Raw genomic sequence first — 21,984 nt, 5'->3', positions numbered from 1 at the left:
CAGAAAATAGCTTTATTTGGGGCGGGGGAGGCAGCTGCACAAGCAAAAATATAAACATAAAGGGTAGGTACCAAGAGAGTCATGTTTCTCAAATACAGACGCCTGTCAGCCTTGTCCTGTGGAAAGGGGTTAAAGCTTTTAAATGAATTGGTGTGATTAATGCAAACAAAGAAAAAAGAAGAAGAGAACAGAAAATGAATGTAAGACAAAGAAAAATGTTACATCTCTATTAAAAAGACTGCACTACCTCGAGTTCCCTCAGAATTCCTGACTGGCCACAGGTCTCTAAATCCTCCAGTGCCTGAGACCAGAAGTTTTCCTCCTGGTCAGTTTCACTGTTGTCGTGGGCACCTGAAAAGCTGGGTTCACAAAGAGAAGTTCAGTCAAATGTACAAACACCACGCAGGCTTCACTTTGCAGTGCATTAGTCAGACAAGTGTCTTGTCACACACAGCAGCTACAACCACAGAATGTCAGTGTTATGCTGAGAGAAACCGCTGACTGCTTGGATCACAAACCTCTGAGATTGGATGTTAATGCACCTTTCAATGAACATAACTGTCAGGAAAAGTTAAACAGAAACCCCCCTACTTAAGACAAAAGGGGGTTGTGAATCTGCCCAGGAGTTTGGACTGAGTGGTGGAAAGTTTTTGCTGAGCATTTTTTGTGGTTGTTTTTTTTTGGGGGTGGGGTGGAGTGGGCTGGGGACGGACAGGGGACAGACATCTACTCTGCTTTGTGGACCTGATCTGTGAGACTTGGTGTTTTCAAGCCCACGCTTGAGCGTCCACACTGCATTGTAAACTTGGACTTACAATTGCTAGACCCAGATCTCACAGTTGTGCTAACGCATCCCTACTGCGCTACCCAGACCTAAAGACTCAGGTCTGTGGCTTGAGCTACGTCAACATTGCAAAATAACAGAGCTTAGACATGAGTCACAGTTCTGCCCCACCCCCTTAGCAGAGTCCCAGGACCTAGGGTCTTAAGTGCTTGCTGACTTGAGCAGACTGATTTCTGTGTGGACAGAAGGGGAGCTTAGGCTCAAATAGAAGTCAGAGCTCAGGTTTAGTGTGCAGTGTAGACACACCCTACAAGAGAAGGGGGAAAACACACAAAAGAGAGAGCAGCAGAGGCAAAATGCAAGGAAGCCAAGTAGGAGCCTGTCAGCACATTGTGACCCTGGAAAAAGCTAGAGAGAGCTTTTGGGTCTGGTGTTGGGTAAAGAGGCTTGGGACTGTCAGTTAAGAAACTGCTCCTTTTATTCTTGGTTCCTCCTATGTTCAGAGAAACAGGCCTTTGTGCATTCCTTGAAAATAGACAAGACGACTGCACCAGCAAGAATACCAGACTCCATCCATTTCTACTTCCAATTGGAACATCCCCAGGGCTCCGAAAGCTGACTAGCTGTTTAGATTAAAAAGGGGAAGCATTACAGTAAGAACGTGAAAGTAGGTAGGATACAAAAAGTAGGTGATAGCCAGTCTCCCATACACAGGCAATTACTAGCAGCTGACTGGTTGCAGAAGAGGTGGATTTTGAGCAGTGTTTTATAAGGGGAATGAAAAGTAGATTCTAAGAACAATCTAATGTAAATTTCCTTCTGTAATAACTGGGACATCTTAATGAAAGTTAGTGAACCAGGCATCATTACAGTTCATAGCTGATCAGTGCAATGAAATATTTGTAATTAGGCTTTTCCACCCACACATTTCCCTTGTGGTATGCAAAGAGGGCCCTCCTGTCTGCAAATAATGTCTCGCAAGCTTATCTAGTCCAAGAAGGAACCCTGACACTTTCAGTTGTCTCCTTCATTCTATGCTACATTTATCATAATCAATTTAACCCCTGCCCTGCCTCCATCAGAGCAACCACTGCAATTGCTGTATGCAAATCACAGCCTGCAGGGTGTAGATGCTCTTTCAGGACTTCAGTGCTATTTCACAGACTTAGGGCTTGATCCGGCAAAGTGCTTCAGCATGTGCTTAAGCCCTAATGAAATCTATTCCCAGGACCATTCTTATTGTTAAGGATTTATGCTTTGTTTCATAAAAATGCTGAAGTCTTGTTACCAACTTTCTCCTGCAAGATTTTGCTAACAGTGACACGTAGGAGAGTGGGCCACTAAGAGAGTTTTGATAAAAACAACCAATTTACTGCAGAAACACAATACAGAGTGACACCAGAACAGCATTGTAAAGGGCTAGCAGTAGGCTGGATGGACAAGAAGCTCAGAAGAAGTGAGCATGTACACACATACACAGGCAGCACCATTTCTGTGCTTCCTTGATAAATAGCATATTACCAAACTAGTGTTATTAGTACTCCATTAAAATAATAGTGTTTAATACCACAAACATTATAGCTTGAAATGCTTCACATACATGGCATCTCTGCTTCAAGGATGCTTTCTTACAACCACCATCAGTTAGGCAGACTGTGGTTGGCCAGTTCAAGCAAATGTGTCTCCTTTTACAATGTCTTTCCATAGAGCGCCAGTGTCTATGCTAAGATATTGCTCAGCACTGGTGAGGATATCTGCTCAGATACAGATGCGGTTACTCCCGGTAACCCCGAAAGGCCTTTTCAAATGCTGTTTCAGACGAGTCTTTGAGCTTAAAAATTGTTTTTTTTCTACCATTCTGAGCACTTGCGTTTAATTACCAGCACTGATTTCAAACAGCCAAATACATCCAATATAGTATCTTACTAATACAATATATGTAATCCATATCTAATCCAGTATTTTACTAGTGCAGTGAGTCCTGACCTTTTTTGACTTGAGCCCCCATTAGGGTGAGCAGACAGCAAGTGTGAAAAATTGGGACTGGGGTGGAGGGTAATAGAAGCCTACATAAGATAAGCCCCAAATATCGGGACTATCCCTATAAAACTGGGACATCTGGTCACCCTAGCCTCCATTGCATAGATCAGTGTCTGAGCTCCCCTACTGCTGGGTCTCAATGCCATTCCCTGCCTAAAGCATTTGCTACATTTTGCCTGTTTTCTCCCCATTTCTCTCTCTACTGTCACTTTTTGTCTTTGCTTTCCCTTATTCTGCTTTTTATTTCAATAATTTCTCTCCTTTTTTCTGGTTTCACTCGCTATTGTTCAGTGTGGGGTTTGCTCTTTTCCCTTCCGCTTCCACCACCTCTTTCCCCTAGTTCTCACCCTCTCTCTTGCCATGCTCCCTTAGCTACCTCCCTGGTCTTTCTGCTGTAGTTTACTCTGAGTGCTTTCCTTGACTTGCCCCTAATGCTCCCACTTCTTTCAGTTGCCACATGTTCTCCCTCCTCTCTGCAGCTGCACTACACAACACAAAGCAGGCAGAAAAAAGTACTTTTTAGTGTTACTCAGGGGAGGGACAAACTTAGCTGGAGGCAGTGGAAGAGAGGGGCTAGAGCCCTATCCTTTCCTCTGATTGGCTGGAAGGATGGGCAAGTCCCTCAGAAGAATCTGGAGCTCCATTTAGGAATCCCATCAGTAGTGGTATGGTCCATCTTCTAGATACTGTCTTCAGATAATCTTTATTTTTATTTGTGCTGCATGTCTCAGAGGATTTTCCCATTGGTAAATAGGAAATAGCTTTTGTATGAAGTATAGTTCTATTGATTTTGCTTTTAAAGGACAGCTGGAAAATATGATGTTTATTTTCAACAAATTATATGATATTTTTTATTACCCAGAATCCTTGTTGATATCTGATGAAATTTTTCAGCTTGGTATTTAACTGGTCCCCAAACAGTAGATTTATCAAACCCACGATTATATCTGGTCTGAGAAACAAAGGATGAGTTTGAACGGAGGCTAAATGTGCTTCTTTTGGTAAAACAAAGCTATTACTTTAAAAAACAACTGGGAGCATATAGCAAGGATGGATGGATTCCTTTACTAATTTTTTTACACTAGTAATCTCAGTAGTCAGTGTCCAAGAAGTCTGGTCTTCTGTTTGCTCACACATCACAGTAGAGTCAATGTCTTGCTTTTTCATTTTTTCAGAGCACTAATATGGAATTAACTGTCTGTGAAGAATTAAAATCCCTTCACCAACAGGACTGGATGTTTTACTACCTGGCTAGTAGAAGGGTGAAGAAAGGTATTTCCATAGTTTAATGCCACTTTTCACGTCTGGAGCAGCTTCAGTTAGAACAGATGAAATCTAACTATTAACAATTCCAAGTCCTATTAAAAGCCAATTCAACACCTTCATTCATTTGAGTCTCGGTATGTAGAATATTAAGGCCCAGATTCTCAATCACTCAATGAAACTGAGGAAATCAATAGGAGTGAGATGCCTAAATATCTTCAAGGATCTGGGCCTAAATCTCCACATCTACTAGAGTACACTTGTTGCATCCTTCTGGTTAAGTATCAAGAGGCAACCTCGATCCACCTAGCAATGGAAAACTTGGATACTTTCATCATAAGGTGTTTGAGGTGGAAGGAAATCAATAAGAATGAAGTTTTATTGGGTTAATCAGCTCTATTTAAGATATGGATTAACTGCTCTCCTCACATCTGGCTTTTTTCAGCTGGGTAAAACAAAGGAATAACGATCTCCTGAAAGTTATGAAAGGAGGAATTAATCTTGGTTATGAATGGTTCCAGAGTATTGATCACTACTTTGTCCTCATGGAAGATACAGTATGGCTCAGATCTTCCAAGAGCAGAGATTTTTATGGAAAGGATTAGATGCCATCAGTTTGAATAGATGGGTCATGAGATGTGATGGTTGGAGGCCTTGCCCCAAATCTAGGCCTTGCAGTAAGAAATCTAGAAGAGCTGGCATGCCTGTTTTCCTGGGCTTGTCCTCTCGCTCTTGAACCAACAGGAGAACTTTGTCCAAACTCTTATTCAGTTCAGGAGGGTAAAGGGCCTGCATAAGGCTATGAGAATCTCTATTACTTTGGATGAGTATCCTTTCTTGTTTAGGCCTTGCCACTCAGGATGTCAGGCTCAGGTAGTCTGCACTGGGACGAGTAGTGTGCTCTGGAAGATCCTGTCACCTAGGTAGAAGCAGCTAAGACCCCTGCAACAGTTCCACTAAGACTGAGGGCTACACAGCCTTTGGAGTGATGAGCATTTCTATTCTTTCCTCCTTTTGTATCCACCCTTCCTTGTGGTTGAAGATGGAGGAAAGCCTGGAGTTGCTAATTCATCTGCTCCCAGTGATTCTTGGTTCTCTTTCCTTGTGAAAGAAGGCTTCACATTTCAGCTGGATGTGTGTAGGTCCACCTGAAGCTGGCCTAGCTCACTGGATATTAGCTGGATTACTACTGGGTTCAGGGGGCCATTCCAAAATGGTTTATCTGATGGTTTAGCTAGTTTGCTTTTATGCTCAGTGTAGTCTTCCCTGGTGGAGACTACCAGGAAAGAATCTGCATCATACCACTGTTTAGACTTGAGCTTCTTGTGTGTCCTTGCTGATTTCTGTGTTGTATTGAACCAAGCCATGATCATTCTTCAGATAATCCTGGAAGCCCCAAAGAACCAACGTTCTTGCTCTCATCTCTAGGGAGTTGACTGTGTCACCTTTCTGACCTTGACCACATTTCCTGTGTACTGTTTTGCCCAGGTGTGCTACCGAAGCTGAAGAGTTGACATTTGTGGTCAGGTCTTGGAGTCTAGATTATAAAGGGAGAATCCTACTGTAATGGGGTACCATGCCTTCTCCAGCTGGGGGACTGAACCTCTTTGGATAGTATGTTCCCTTCTGTTATATCTCCTGTGTGGAATGGTTCCAGAGTGCCTGGAACTTTCATATGTCCTGACCTATGAAGTAATCTCTGTGTATGAGACCAGAAAACCTTGGTGTTGCAGGTAAAGATGGATGGATAATGCTCTGTTCTGTGACACCATGGAGACCAGTGTCTGGATCTTGTTAAACTTTTCCTGAATTGAGAAGACTTTAGCTTTCCTTGTGTCCTTCTCAAGTCCTAGGAGAAAAAAATCCTTTGAGGAGAGATAAGGGAACGCTTCTTTAATGAACCTATGTGCCTGAAGTACAGAGAGTGTCCTCTGGACAACTTCCTGCAATGTCCCTGGGACAGCATTCTGTATGTCATTTAAGAATGGGCATTATTGAGTCCTTAGATTGAACCCCAGGAATGAAGGAGCTGATAGAACTTCTTGTTTCTTTTCCTGTTTTTGGCTTTTTTGGTTGCCTTCTGGAGGGGGAGGGTGGCTTCTTTTCTACCATCTGAAGCCTACCAAGGGAAAAGCACCTCAAGGGTTTTTTTTCTTTGACATTAACACCTAATGCTATGTCTTTTATGCACAGAAACTCACGTTACTTACAAACCTTGCTTTCAGCTTCGTAGCCTTTTATGAATGTCACTGATCTATCCTTATAAATCTCATACAGCATGAAGTGGCATCTTAGAAAGGAGAAGCTAAAAAGCTGGGTTATTAAAGGTATTTTCATTCAAGAAGATCAGTGCTCATTTTTAAAAGAAAAATCACTGCAATTTTGCTTCAGTTGTAAATCTCACATTACAACTTAGCATGTGACTTACCCACTTGCTGTTGGTCTGTCCCATTCATCATCACTCAGTCCTGTGTCATGAAATGGGTGGTTTTGTGGTCTACTGGGAGGGGACAAATTGTCTCTTTGCTTAGGACTCCTCCATTCATATGCATTGAAGTTATATCCTGAAGCCTGATAGGTGGGACCTACAAAATTAATCATATACTTTGGACTCTATAGATATTAAATATATGCATTTTCAGTTATTTGAACAGGTAGATGTTCAGAAACTTGTACCCATAATTTGTGGGCACACAACTGCCGGTAATTTTTTGTGGGTACAATTAGATACTTAGACGTCTAAGTTGTACTCACAATTAATTGTGAGCAAAAAGAGAGGTCCCTTAAAACCAGCTGAAACCAGATGTTAAATACCTGCAATACAAATGAAGCCGATTGTCCTAGATTGTGTCTCTGCCCCCTGCCCTCTCACTCCAGGGCTGTTCATCTAGTATCTTTGATAAGTATCACATTTTCTTGAATTTTCAAGAAAAACAGGAAAAAAGAGGCAATGGAGTTTAAATGTAAAAAAGTGAAAAGTCAACAGCAGCGCTGCCTGAAGCAACCTAAGAAGATTATATTGTTTTTCGGTTTTACATGTTTCATATGTTAAAGTATCCTTAAAAGCACTTTAAATTAATCAGATCCTAGTGATAGCCCTTATGCATTCAGCTCCAGTTCACACAGAGACTTGGCCAGCAGCCATATCACCTTGTGCGGTGATCCTGTCATATCTCAAAATGTAAACTGGATTGGATGGACTTGGTACTTGGATGGGAGCCCCCCAAAAGAACACCTACGTGCTATATGAAGCAGTATTAGGGATTCAGTAGTTGACACTCTTCTCACTCAGTACTGGACCAACGTTCCAGCATAGCATTACAGGACACTGTGCTGCTACGGGGGTTACAGTCCTTATACAATGTGATCTCATGGTAGTTTTGATACAAGTAGAGGGGCTAACCTCACTGTCCTAGCCAAATTCTATCTCAGGTTAATTACATTCTGCCTACCTAAATTCTCCCCTAGTTTCCACCACTTAAAATTCCCCTGCATTTGGAATAAGGTATTCATTACGTCCTATCCTTAGGTGAAATCTGTACTGTTGTGCCTCATTAAACTATCGTTCTATTTCATTGGTGGAGGAAGTGTTCCCTGTATACAGTCTGTGACCTAGTTGAAGACTGGAAAGTGCTTTGGAATTTTCTGGGAGGAAAGACCCTATAAAAATATCTGATCATTCTAACTATAACTTGACACTGAATGGGGAAAAAAAAGATTGGATCTGAACCTCAGGATTAACCCTACTTTTTGTACAGTTTTCTATCAAGGGACCATTAACTTCCAGGTAGGAAATCAACAGCAATAAGCAGAACTGACCTGCCCCAGTTAAAGATCTTATTCTAAGAATGGCACCTCTACCCAAAAATGTTCTGGCCTAAAAGCCTACCAGCTGGGCCATATTGTCAGCTATTGTCTCTGTTGATGGCTGGGCTGAGCACTCTTTGTGATACTGCAGGTTAGAACTATTTTAGGTTCAGGAACTATTTACAGTTACAATATTTCATTATTTTGGTCTGATAGAAACAGAAGTTATGAGCGGTGTGTCTGTAAGAAGCTGTGTGTGTGATGCATGTGCAGTTTACTGTCAAACTAAATTACAGCTGCACGGTGAACATTCTGCTCTCCATAAGGGAAATGAAATGGCAGCAGTACAGTGCATTCTGGCACACCATCAAACTAACCTGCTTGTTTCCCTGGACTGAAATAGAACAGCATAAAAATCTTGCTGCTTATAGTACAACCTGTCATGCCTCTGAACATGATTTTAACCTCACAGCTCAATTGGATAGAAAATCTAGTCAAAATAAATATCTAAGCAGGTTCAGTTAAATTTTTAAATTAGATCACTAGGGATTCAATTTAAAACAACAAAACCAGAGCCATTTAGATTTATAGCTGCAGTTGCATTTTATGACTATTATTGCTTTGCATTAATAAAGCACCTTCCAGCTCAGAAGCTCAAAGTACTTTACAAACAATGAATTTAACCTCACAATACAGTTAAGAGGTAGATCAGTATTACAATCCCCATTAAACATATATGGGAAATCAAGACATAAAAAGGTGAAGTGTCTTGGTGGTCAAGTGATTTATCCACGATCACCTAAGAAATTTATTGTAGAGTTAAGAATAGAACCCAGGCTTTCTGAGGGTACGTCTACACTGCAATTAGACACCCACGGCTGATCTGTGCCAACTGACTCAGGCTCACGGGGCTCAGGTTAAGGGCTGTTTAATTGTGGTGTAGACGCTTTGGGCTTGGGCTGCAGCTCGAGCTCTGGGACCGTCCCACTTCACAGGGTCTCCGAGCCCGAACATCTACACTGCAATTAAACAGCCTCTTAGCCCGAGCCAGCTGGGTCGGGCCAGCTCCGGGTGTCTAATTGCAGTGTAGACATAACCTAAGTGCCAAGCGTGTGATTTAATCATTAGACCAACCTTCTTAAATCTAGCGTAATATGCTCAGGATTGGCAGGGATCTCTGAACAGTGCACTCTGGCACCAATTCTCCACTGCATCTGAGCTCGGTGGGGACACAGTGGAGACTGGTGGCACAGGGAACAAACTGCGCTCTCAGTGCAAGTTAGGGCTACACAAAGGTAGGCCTCACATATGCCCCTGAAATAAGGTCCCCAAAGAACTTTAAACCAGTGGAGGATCAGAAATGGGACAGCTCCGTTCCAGCAGGTCCCTTCCCTTACTTGCCCTACCTGCATGCATCCTTAGACAGCCCCTGACACGCTCCTGGCCTCCCCTCTTGATAAGGGCTGGGAAGACTGCCTTCGTAGAAGGTGGCAGAGCAGTCTCTGCCACATTTACACCAGTGGAAAATTTTCCTTGTACTGGCCATCTCCAGTATTTCTCCACTGGCCATCTCCAGACACTTGAGGTTCATCGTGTGCTGCTTGTGCAGTCTAGAGAATTCAGTCCTATATGTGCTGGAATGTCTTAACATTATTTCAATGAAACTTTTCTTATTTAATTTAATGTGGGCTGCATTCCAAATATGAAGACCCCTGTGCAATGACCCAACACATCCCTACAGCATCTAAGGAATGGTGATGGTGAACACCTGGTACAGTAGATTCTAATAAAAATCCTTGATATTAAGCAACTTCCAGTTAATGTCAGCACTATGCTGGGAACCAGTCCCCTCCCATTAATATCATGTTAATGGGATTTGGATAGTGGCAATGGCATGCCACGTATTAGCAATTTGATTTTTTTTTACGAAAGGCCCCACCTGCAGGCAGGTTTGTGAGGCTGCAGGCAGGGAAGGAAGTGCTGGAATGTGCCTTCCCTGGGGGCAGCCCCACAAACCTACTTGCAGCCAGTGCTCAGTCTGTCCCAGCACTTCCTTCTGGGGCGGCAGCCTGGCAAACCTGCCTGCACACAGAGACCACACAGGAGGTAAGGGGCTGTGCACTGTGGACAGGGCACTAGTGGGGAGTAAGGCTCCAACCCAGATGTCAGAGCTGCATGGTACCCCTCTCTGAGCTCTCCAGTCTGCAAGCTGCTGGGGGTGGGGGGAGACTGCATACAGGGTAGGAAGCAAGGCTCAAACCCTAGAGAGCAGCGGGCAAGATCCAGTTCAGCCCTATGGACCCCCAGTGGCCCCACTCACTGTAAAGAGCTGCAGTTCCCCTCCCTGCTGCTGTCCTGCAGGCAGGCAGGTTTGCAGGGCTGCAGTCAGGAATGACATGTCCAAGCACTTCCTTCCCTGGCTGCTGCCTCCCAAACCTGCCTTCTGCTTATTGGCAACTGCTGGGTAATAGCAATGTTTTGCTGGCAACCAAGTGGTTGCTAATAAGCAGAATCTACTGTATTATTGAGCAAGGATTAACCACATGTGTCTGTTTGGTGCACTGCACTGACCCTTTACATTTTCCTTTTTAACCACTGTACGAGGAACTTTTCCACACACACTTTTGTTGAGAAGCTCCATTTATCGGTTACCAATAAACAGGAGCAGTTCACTTCCTTGAATCTGTCTGGAATCACCTCCCTCAAAACAGCGTAGCTATGGAGTTACTCCGTTACTCTGCTGGCTGAATGGCCGGCATTAATGCACCCAGATGCTGTTCTGGACAAGGGTTTTGCTTGTGAGAGCTCGTGTGTTATGGATTGCTATGTAGAGAATGCTCTAGCTACCCTATGCTGGCACATCAGCCAATGGTCCTAAATATAGTGTCAATCCATCTGTGGGGAGAAACACTGCCACCAGCACTAAATCAGTATAACAAATAAGAGAAAACATTTTCTGGTGGTGTTACAAGAAGGTTTCCAAGACTCCTGAATTTGCTTAGTTTATATTTATGCCAAGAAAGGTTTGGAAAGGGAGCCAAACTCAGAAGTGACAGGCCAGGCTAGAATGGAATTTAATATAGAAGGGGGGGGATTAGTACCAAAATAAGAGAATATTCATAGTAAGACACAACTTGATAACGACTCAGGCTGTTTAAGAGACATGAGCTATACTGATGCAAGAGTGGGACAGTATTTTTAAGGCAGATGGAGGAGATTTGCTTGCAGTTATTAGGTTAAGAAGGTGAATCATATATAGTTGTTGATCAGCCTCTTGACAATAGGATGACCAGACAGCAAATGTGAAAAATTGGGACGGGGTTGGGAGGTAATAGGATCCTATATAAGAAAAAGACCCAAAAATCAGGACTGTCCCTATTAAATTGGGACATCTGGTCACCCTATTTGACAAAGAGATAATCACTGTGGCAACAAGAGTCCCCCTTTCACAGGCGACAAGCATTCTCCTAGTACTGACAAGTCTAATCAGAGAATTGTTGCGATTCCTTCATTTAATCCATCTCCGGAACCGTTTTTGGCAATCTCAGCAGAGAGGACAAGGCCTCTTGGTCATGGAGTCTGAACTAAGCCCTCGTCTTCCTTCAGGACTAAATCTGAGCACATTGGTGGGGCAGCACAGGGAAGTTTACACTGTCACTGCCTGCTCTGAACCTGTTCTGTAAGTAAAAAGAGGATTCACTCCAGATCAGCTCAAAAAGGAAACAGAATTGTCAATCTAGCAACTTTCATAGCACTATATTCCCTTAAAATTATCAGAAAATATAAAGAAAATATAAAATTATTTATTCTATTAATTAGATCAAAGTGGTGGTGGTGGGGGGGAGGCAGAAAGAGGGAGGGGAAAGATACAAATGGGTCAAATTAATCTCTGCAGTAACTCCAGTGAAGTCAATTTAATATCTCGGCTCGAGTACGAGAATCTTATTTTAGACCAAAGAAAATGTAAATATAATAATAATAAATTAACCCCAAAACACAGAAAAGAGGGGTTATGATCTAATGCTGAGAGACCCTTTCGTACAACAGAGAGTTACTGCCAGGATATGCACAATAAGACCAAAAAATACTTAAAAACTAAATTAAAAAAAAACAGTAATCAGTAGTGACACCAGCTACTTCTTGCTCTAATATTATTAGACAGGCTCGAAAGGAAGATTGCCAGAGAGAAAATGACAAGTGCTTCAGTGAGCCAGACATATATTAATTATATATAAGCAGTTAAAGTGATCAGCAAAGAATTTCAGTCTATCAAGGCAATGTATTGGGCCAAAGTCTGTCCCAATTCTCTGTCTGGGGGTAAAACACAGCAGACCAACCGATCTGACAGCCCATGCCCCAGAAAGCCTTGACAGACATGTCGATGAAGACACAACTGAACAATTTAATGAAATCAGGGGGAGGAAGAAAAATCTCTCTGGGTTAGGTGATCTGTCTGTGTAAAGATGTACTGTGCACACCAGTGGTAGTACAGAAATAATGATGTAAAAGACAGTCAAAGAAAACATATGAAGATGTTTGGAAGCCTCTTTGTTCTTTTGTAATTCAGAGTAATTAAGAACCGCCTACATTTTCTATAGCCCAAAAAACTTACATCTTATCTTACATACTTCACATGAATTATTTAAAAAGTACTATTAAATAAACAGTCAAATCTAGCTATAGAAGTTTGAAGGTAATAAGAAGCCTGTTATTTCCTTAATTAAATAATCTCTTTAAACACAGTGATTACTTTGAGGGCTAAAAGTTTGAGTCTAATGTCATGGGAATGAAGAAGAAACAAAAGAGTAACAAATCACGGAATGATCTCTCGTGTTCCCCTTCAGCAGTTTACAATAAATCTTCATTGTAGTCAGCTTAAAAACCAATGAGAATGGGCCTCAGATGCTCAATGCGTTCTGTGCCTTGTATTAATCTAATCTTGAAGGATAAGCTCCTTTAGTGTGGATGAACTATGGATTGGGCCATTCAGACATTTGTAAAGCTAATGCAAGCCTGTTAATATATTGATAAATGCCTCATAACCCATCACAATGTTATGAAAGAATGAACTCAAGGCCTCCTGAGTCTAAGAAATAACACCAGATACCAAGGTGTGTGTTCGTAATGAGACGTGCACACTGTGAAGTACAAAGTTGAAAGTTGGCGGGTAGGATTTTCTTTAATGTGGAGAACCACGATTCATACATCTAATCACTTCTGTGTTAAGTGGTGATTGAAACTGTTGCTTGTACCTTGGCTTCCAAAGCTGGTATCAATACCAGAACCATCCCATGATTCTACTGCGCTGTCCACGCTTGGAACTGTAGTAGAATAAATGTCCGATAGTTTGCTTGGTTTCTGTGTAGAAGAGGTTTCATCTTCAGCATCACTCAGCTCACTTAAGTGACCAGAGATGGAAAATTTCTTGGGGCTTGCAGCTAAATAAGGTTTAAAAACAAACATGATTATAGCCTCTCTGCAACCTAAAAAGATACTTCCCCTCCCTTTCATTATGGACAAGAAATTTCCCCTGGCACATACATGTTCAAATGTTTAAGGTGTAGAAATACACTGGTTCAAGAGCATAAATGTGACTCTAGCCATACTCACCATCTGTCTGTTTCTTGATTTTCAAGGTGACAGTCTCTCCTGCCATCTGTAACAAATGTATGGCTTCACTCAAAGGTTTTCCTTTCAGACTGCTGCTATTTATTGCTAGGATGCGGTCTCCTATGTGAATTGCACCTGTCCTAAAGTATCAGAAATAAAACACTGAAAAGATCAACAGAAAAAATAGCAAAGCCAATTTCTTCACATATTTTGAGTCATGTGAGTGTATTTTCAATTGTTTCTTTTAATTTCACATGTAAAGTATTATTACTGGAACTACTTTTAATCAGTACATTTGCCACTAAGGATGTGTAAATTAAGTTACCTCTGCTGCAGTACCAGCAGGAGAGAGAATGCACAGCAATGAAGATTTCTGTCTTCTTTGCTGTGGCAAAATGTGGGTGAACTGATCATATAAGGAGCCTGAGTGGTGTTCATTTGTTAAAAAACCTAAAATACTTTAATAACTTTAAAGTAAATTTAATGTTTACAGAAGTACCACTGACAGCACTGGAAACTGAAGTCTCATAATCACAGGACAGATACAGCAAGTGCAGTGGTAGCATGAACAACCACTCACTGTCGCACCGATATGCCTGTTCTGTAGGAATCACCTCAAGTGATGAGAAGATACATTGTGTGTGTCAATGCACCTGGTTCATTCCCCATGTATATATTTGCTTTTCTGGTTCATTCAGTTCTTGGCCTCTCTGTTTAAAATGGCCAGCAAAGGCGTCAGCTGCAATGACTATATGTAGTGGACACTTCCCCATCAGGACCTAAGGCCAAAATTTTGAAAAGTGACCAGTGATTTTGGGTGCCCAAATTGGGACACCTTAAAGGGGCCTGATATTCAGAGTGTGGGTGTTCAGACTTTTCTAAAACTCAGGTTCTGTTCAGGTATCTCAAGTTAGGCACTGAAATCACTACTCACTTTTTAAAATCTTGGCCTAAAATCACCCACTCATTTCATACAGGTTCTTAACATCCACAAGATGGTTATGGATTTGAACAGTGTCAAACAAATAATATCTCCATAAACTATTAATATTGCTTTTACAAAATAGTAAATTTATAACTTGCATTAAAAATAAGTACTGTATTACTGGAGACTGGCTTGTTCAGTGAATTTATTGCTCGTGTGTGTGTGTGTACACACACACACACACACACACACACAAAATTTATTGCTCTGGATATAATACACACACACTTACCTATAGTAACTACCCTTAAACACATGCAAAATTTCCCTGAAATAAATAGATACGGTAACTTCAATATTTGTATTATTTTCTATATAGCACTTACTGTAGGGAATGTTTAACATCCTTAATTAATGTTATCTAATGTAATTTCCAAGCTTTTAAGGGTGCCACCACATGTTTGTGTAAAAACACACACAAAAATGCAGAATGTGTATTGTATGCATGTACAGTATATATGTATATACACAATCTGTGTGTGCATATATGTACATTTTATATTTGTGCGCACGTGCACACACACACACACACACACACACACACAGTCTTTTAGCTATTCCATTGCCATCTTTTCAAAAGGAGTTCATAAAATCTTCATGTGATGGAGAAGTTTGGCCGGCGGTGCTTTCTTAGGTGATTTACAACAAGGTCAGCAATCCTTAACACTGTAAGAAAATCATGCTGTAGGTTCAATAACATCCTGATAAAATATCCATGATGCTGCTGAGCTTGGAAAAAATCACAGGAAACATAAAACAACAACAAAGACTGGAAATGGTTAGTTTATCTTTTTTCATAGATGTTGGGAAAATCAACACATTCCTAAGCAAGAAAAAATTAGCATGTCCATGTGAATGAAGGAAGAAATGAACTTCGTAAACGGAAGTCATAATAATAATTGTTTCCAATTTACCTTTCAGCGAGTCCGCCTTTAGTAAGACTTGAGATGATTATTGGATCAAAGGGCTCTTCAGTACCAGAAATTGTGATCCCAAGTGGACCACCATAACGCTTGAGCTCTACAGTGTAAATAATTGCTCCAGAACTCTCCTGTTCATCTGCAATAAATGCCAAGAGGACGCAATTGGTTTCTTATGAAAGAAGGAATGAAAAGAATAATACATTCAGACAAGTGACTGGAAATCAGACAGAGTATCCTCAAAGGATTACAGTTCAGATACAATTTTTATTCATTATTCCACTGGCTTATTTCATAAAACAAAAATAAGAGAATCGCTCATTTATTTTGCTTTTATGGCCAAAAGCCAGTCCCATTGAAGTAAATGGCGGATCTCCCATTCACTTCAGTGGAACCAGGATTTGATCCTTACGTTTTAAAATCTTTATGTGTATGTTTTCTATACAAATGTAATTGGTAGGGAGGAGACACTTTGCTGTGGGGAGGGCCAAGACAATGTTTCTGTTAATTGGAGGACACAGTAGGGGGGTTAAAACAGGGAGGAGTTGTGAGGAGGGAGAAGTTTGAGGTCATCACAGTCTCAGTTGACCAAACATTTCCTTGAGTTGAGCAGTCTTTATTCATCTATTTATTTTTAAAAGAAAAATCTGATATTAGGTCAATGTTTTTGAAGGGCATGTTTTGAGTCTCAACTATTGATATAATTAAAAATAATTCCTGGCATCTATGTATCAACAGACATCAAGCCAAACAATAAATTGACTGGGGTCATTTTCATGAAATCATTTGTATGACATCTTGTTTGTTTGTCTGAGCACACAATAATCACAGAATGAAGAGGAAAATGTTAATGGGTGACCAAAAATGGAGTTCTCTACACATTACCCAAAAAGTGTCACAGCAAGAGAGCAATCAACTGTACTGCTTATAATTTGTGAGATGAAATTTTTAAATCTTAAAAGGTCAGATTATCCTAAAACCAAAATAACAAATGCTCACTTGCTCTCGTTTATGATATTGGTATTCACCTAGTGTGTTTGGCCTGTCAGGCACGCATTCTCAGATCTGTGGGTAATGACATTTTGAAATGGCTCAGTAGGCGCTGATAACCCTTAAGGTGCATATTCAGCAAACATTACCAGAACTAAACCGTGACAGGCTAGAGTTTTTAAATGTTCTGCTCATTTAAATCATAAAGTTTTAAAATAAAGAAGGTAGTATCATGTGTCATGGCAAAGGTCCATGGAGAGAGTAGCTTTCTTCTAACACTGAACAATGCACTGTGTTAGAATAAGGGAAATGATATTTTCTTTAAAGCTGTTCTGTGCCTCTGCTTCGCTTTAAAGCTACTGTCTAGAATCTTCATCAGTTCCCTTTTACCTAGCTTCCTGCTATAGATTTAAACAAACAATATATATATCATCAAAGCAAAGCAAAGGCTTGTGTGGAGAGAAGAATTAGTAATGTATTCAGCAAAGAATCCCTGCTGGTATATATGACTTTCAGATCTAGCATAAACATTTGATTCCTGGCTGGGACACCTGTTAAATGGGTTCTGGCCCTCTCACATCTTCTATTGGATGCATTTTTCTTGCCACCTGATTTCCAGAAAGTCACCATCACAGACAAATATATAACACCTGAGATCCAGCTGGAAGTGATCAATGGTCATGTGATGAGTTTGCACAAAACTGTTGCCACTTTAACAGAAAGGAAGGGCTGCAGACTCATTTGCAGAATGTTGGCAAAGTGCTTAGAGATCCCAGGCTTGAAAGAGCTACATAAATGTAGAACTTCAATAAAGAAGATGAACCGTATTGTTAAAAAAATAACTAGCAAATGATGGGTCAAACTGAAAATGCAGTAGTTGGTATTTACTGGGTGTTGACAAAATACTGTAATGTCCAGGTATCGATAGTGAGGTGTAGTGCAAGAGTAAGCAGACATTAATCATATGATAACCAGTGTCTGCATTCCTACAGAAGGTTTACAACTATTAGGGGATGATAAGAAAGGAGGCCAGTCTATTACCTGTTTGTTTTGCTCAGCTCTACTTAAAAAAATTAATGACATAGCAGAACAGATTTAAAATAGCAGCATTACTTATCGTTAATGTTACTTTCAGACAACTTGAGTTCTGACTATTTAACAACATGAAAAGTATATGGCCTGAATTCATAATGATATCTGGTTTTGCTGCCAAATGGAAGAACTAGATTTGTAAAGACTTTTCAGGGTTGCAGGTTCAGGTCAATAAAAGTGATGACAAACTTCAGGGTGAAAAGTTGGCAGGAAAAAACTAGTATAATTTCTTGGAGTCAGGTGCGTATGTTATCCCATGGTAAAGATGCTGAATCAAATTAGATCTAAACATATTAGGATTTCCTTAAGCTTGGTGAAATTTCCCCTTGTTGTCTCTCGCCTACTGATGCAACTTGCATCAAATGCAGAATCAAAGAATTATTACAAGTACTGTAGTGACTTAATCAATCACAGAATATCAGGGTTGGAAGGGACCTCAGGAGGTCATCTAGTCCAACCCTCTGCTCAAAGCAGGACCAATCTCTAACTAAATCATCCCAGCCAGGGCTTTGTCAAGCCTGACCTTAAAAACCTCTAAGGAAGGAGATTCCACCACCTCCCTAGGTAACCCATTCCAGTGCTTCACCACCCTCCTAGTCAAAAAGTTTTTCCTAATATCCAACCTAAACCTCCCCCACTGCAACTTGAGACCATTACTCCTTGTTCTGTCATCTGCTACCACTGAGAACAGTCTAGATCCATCCTCTTTGGAACCCCCTTTCAGGTAGTTGAAAGCAGCTCTTCTGCAGCTTTAGTCTCTTCTGCAGACTAAATAATCCCCATTCCCTCAGGCTCTCCTCATAAGTCATGTGCTCCAGCCCCCTAATCATTTTTGTTGCCTTCTGCTGGACTCTCCAATTTTTCCACATCCCTCTTTTCCAGATCCTTCTGCTGGACACAGTACTCCAGATGGGGATTGGTCCTTCTTTGAGCAGGGGTTTGGACTAGATGACCTCCTGAGGTCCCTTCCAACCCTGATATTCTATGATTCTATGAGGCCTCACCAATGCCGAATAGAGGGGAATGATCACGTCCCTCAATCTGCTGGCAATACTCCTCATTAGCCTTCTTGGCAACAAGGGCACACTGTAAACTCATATCCAGCTCCTCGTCCACTGTAACCCCTAGGTCCTTTTCTGCAGAACTGCTGCCTAGCCACTCGGTCCCTAGTCTGTAGCAGTGGATGGGATTCTTCCGTTCTAAGTGCAGGACTCTGCACTTGTCCTTGTTGAACCTCATCAGGTTTCTTTTGGCCCAATCCTCTAATTTGTCAAGGTCCCTCTGTATCCTATTCCTATCCTCCAGCGTATTTACCACTCCTCCCAGTTTAGTGTCATCGGCAAACTTGCTGAGGGTGCAGTCCACACCATCCTCCAGATCATTAATGTAGATATTAAACAAAACCGGCCCCAGGACCAACCCTTGGGGCACTCTGCTTGATACCGGCTGCCAACTAGATATGGAGCCATTGATCACTACCCATCGAGCCCGATGATCTAACCAGCTTTCTATCCAACTTATAGCCCATTCATCCAGCCCATACTTCTTTAACTTGCTGGCAAGAATACTGTTAATGTTGCACTATCTCTGCTATACGTGCTAGTCTCCGTTCTGCAAAGTGATATTCGCTAAAAACAGACTGGAGCGTGAAGCAGAAACACAACTGCAGAGCCCTATTAGCCTGGATCACTTCACTAGTGACCTCACCACTTGAGTTCGCTTTGAGGAGAGTGGCAGAAGGCAGGCAAACATTTTGTTTTGTTTGAAGAAGTAAGGGATAGGAGAAAAGGCAGGATAAAGACAAACAGAAGAGTGAAAGGTTTAAATAAAACCAAGAGGAAGGTATAATAATGCATACAAAGAAAAAGTAACCAAATGAAAGGGAAAGAGAATGCAAATTGGAAGGAGAAAAACTGTCTGGGGAACAAAGAGGGTAAAAATAATTTGCAAAAAGATGATTAAAAACAACCTTACAAGGAAGAAGAAGAGAAAAAACAACCCAACAACACCACAGAAATGAAGGATGGAGCAACAAAAGAATTTAAAAATAATCATTAAAAATTGTAGGGCTTGTTTATGCAGCGACATCCAGGAAAGTTAATCTGAATGAACAAAATTCTGAATTTGAAGTGCATGAGTTAAATCGCATTAAAATCCCCCGTGAACACCCTTATTACGAATTAAAGAAGCCTTCCAATTCCAGCTTTGGTTTAGTTTAGTTCACTTCCAAAATGAATTAAGTTAAATTGAAATAAGGCCACTTTAATTCTGAATAACAGCATCAGCACAGAGATTTAATGAGGTTTAACTAGTCCTCTTCAAATTAACATGTTTAGTTCACTCAGACTATTTTTCCTGGAAGTCCCCATATAGACAAGCTCTCTGTGTTACACTGTGGTATAGAAATCATTTTAGAGTGCCCTATGCCTACTCATCTATAAACATCAAGCTTCATTTCTCTTAGGGAACTTCTAATTAATGATCAATTTTATTGAGTTTAAAGGAACACTGTTGTTCCATGCAGCCCTAGTTGAGAAAAAATAATTAAATATGTATAAGTAAAAATATGCTTAGTTAAAATTAATTAATTTCAATTAAGATGTGTATTTTGTTTTGTTTTACCTTTGGCCACCATTTTTCATAATGTTTCTTTTTGATTTCTTGGGATATTGATTGAAAGCTGCTTTTTAAAATTGTTAATCACAACATATACAGACTGGAACTCATTCAATTTTTTTTTAGTATAATCTGTCTAGAAAATTATGTTCACTATGTCTACAATCTGTCTTTGTACCTAAATTTGAATAGATTTGGTTACACAGAGTAGATAACAGATTAATTAAAACTTACTAATCATATTTGTTAGTCATGCAGTAAGACAATTTAATTTGTAGATACAATAAATTATTCTTGATTATATTCTAGGTATCATATTAATTTAGTCATAAAATTAAGAAACATTCATTTGCAAAAGTTACTTAGTAAGTAAGGGTCCTATTCAGACTAAAATATACACCATCTACCAGGGCGCACAACTCCCAGAAGGCCACATATGCTGCTTCTGAGCAGACCTAGGGTGAAATCTTGGCTTCAATGAAATCAAGAGCAAAATTCCTAGGTTTGTTCTGGGACAACACCACACCTGAGAGTTGCAGAGATGTTTAGAGTTGAGAGGGGAACATCTACAATTGACTCCTGCTCTTCCAGTATTTCTTATTTTATATTCCAATTGCATCCCACATTGGTATTGCACAGGCTGCTAGTAACCTACACTTTTGACTGGGGAGGGAAAATAGGAGAACAGATAGGAGGAAGGTAGGAGACAGGATCCAGTGCCGTTATAAATAGAACTAGGTGGGAAACAGTTTTCCTGTCTTGTGAAAATTTTTGAGATTTCCAATATTTTTCTCATTCTGCATCAGGACAAAACAGAGACCTTACCAGAGAGGGGTGAGAGACAGACTGACCCACCCCAGAACAGTCTGGTGGTTAGGGCACTCATCGGGGATGTGAGAGGCCCAGATTCAAGTTGCTGCTCTGAATCAGACAGTGCAGGGGCTTGACCATTGTAATACTGGTTATTCTGGTGTATCCCCACCCCTTTTGTTGTGACCAGAAATTCCATCCTGGACACAAGAAATCTCCCCAAAGGAAGTTTTGTCGAAAATGATACATTTCAGTAAACAGTTTTAGTGTCAATGAATCGGCATTTTCTGAAGGAAAAAACATTTTGTCAAAAAATTTCTGACCCGCTCTAGTTTCTGACCTGTAAAAAACACAAGTTACTTGTGTGGGGAGAGTTCTTCCATTTCCCATTGTTGAATGGAAACTCCTGCCCCTAATCATCTGCCTACAATAGTTGCAGTTTCCTGCCTTTCTTCCATTAGCTGTTTCACTGAGCTCTGTAAAAGAGGTGTCAGGTAGGTGTCTCTTTGGGCCACATGAGCCTTTATTTCCATAACTATCTGACATGAATTAGCCATGCCAATCCCTCCCCCTCCCACATTAGGATGTCTGAGGATGTACTGAGTATGTTTAACCAATTCCACATCCTCAGCCCTATGAGCCTAATCACCATATATTGTAGGACAGAATTCAGTTTTAGTGATCATTTAGCTCGCTGGATCCAAAGTTACTTTTCAAAAGCCAATTTCTACAGGTGCTGCTGGGTTTGCCCTTCATTAATACTGATTGGACCAGAAGTCATTTCTTCGCTGTTTTCAGCGGTAGAAAAGAATTTAAGAACTTCCTTGCTGGCATTCAGATACAGGACAAGAACATTATAGTGTGTGGGGTGCTAGTTTTAGTCAGTTATAACATATAATTTAGATTTAGCTACTTAGATTGCAAGCTGTTGGAACAGGGAGCATGTTTTTGTTAGGTGTTTGTACAGTACCTAGCATAATGGGGTCCAGGACTGTGGCTCCTCTGGGTGCTACCAAAATACAAATAATTAGTAAAAATAACTATAATTGGACTGACCTGCTTTGGCA

At 40.8% G+C, this 21,984-nt stretch overlaps 1 protein-coding gene across 11 annotated transcripts in view; it reads right to left on the bottom strand.

The window, feature by feature from the left end:
* The window catches only part of GRIP1 (glutamate receptor interacting protein 1), a 536,924-nt gene that overhangs the window by 19,736 nt on the left and 495,204 nt on the right, over window positions 1–21,984 (bottom strand). For 8 of the 11 annotated variants that reach the window (XM_039501819.1, XM_039501812.1, XM_039501825.1 and 5 more), the window contains 5 exons: window positions 15,404–15,581; window positions 13,505–13,644; window positions 13,147–13,332; window positions 6,516–6,672; window positions 248–359 (listed from right to left, as the gene is read on the bottom strand). In XM_039501819.1, the coding sequence (XP_039357753.1) occupies window positions 248–359; window positions 6,516–6,672; window positions 13,147–13,332; window positions 13,505–13,644; window positions 15,404–15,581 (773 nt within the window). The remainder of the gene's footprint in view (window positions 1–247; window positions 360–6,515; window positions 6,673–13,146; window positions 13,333–13,504; window positions 13,645–15,403; window positions 15,582–21,984) is intronic. The other 3 variants (XM_039501847.1, XM_039501855.1, XM_039501804.1) reach the window with 1 other exon arrangement.

This window comes from Mauremys reevesii, linkage group 1 (genome assembly GCF_016161935.1).
Source record: "Mauremys reevesii isolate NIE-2019 linkage group 1, ASM1616193v1, whole genome shotgun sequence".
Taxonomy (NCBI): domain Eukaryota; kingdom Metazoa; phylum Chordata; order Testudines; family Geoemydidae; genus Mauremys; species Mauremys reevesii.
Note: the sequence above shows the minus strand (reverse complement) of the source record. Positions and strands in the feature narration are given on the sequence as shown.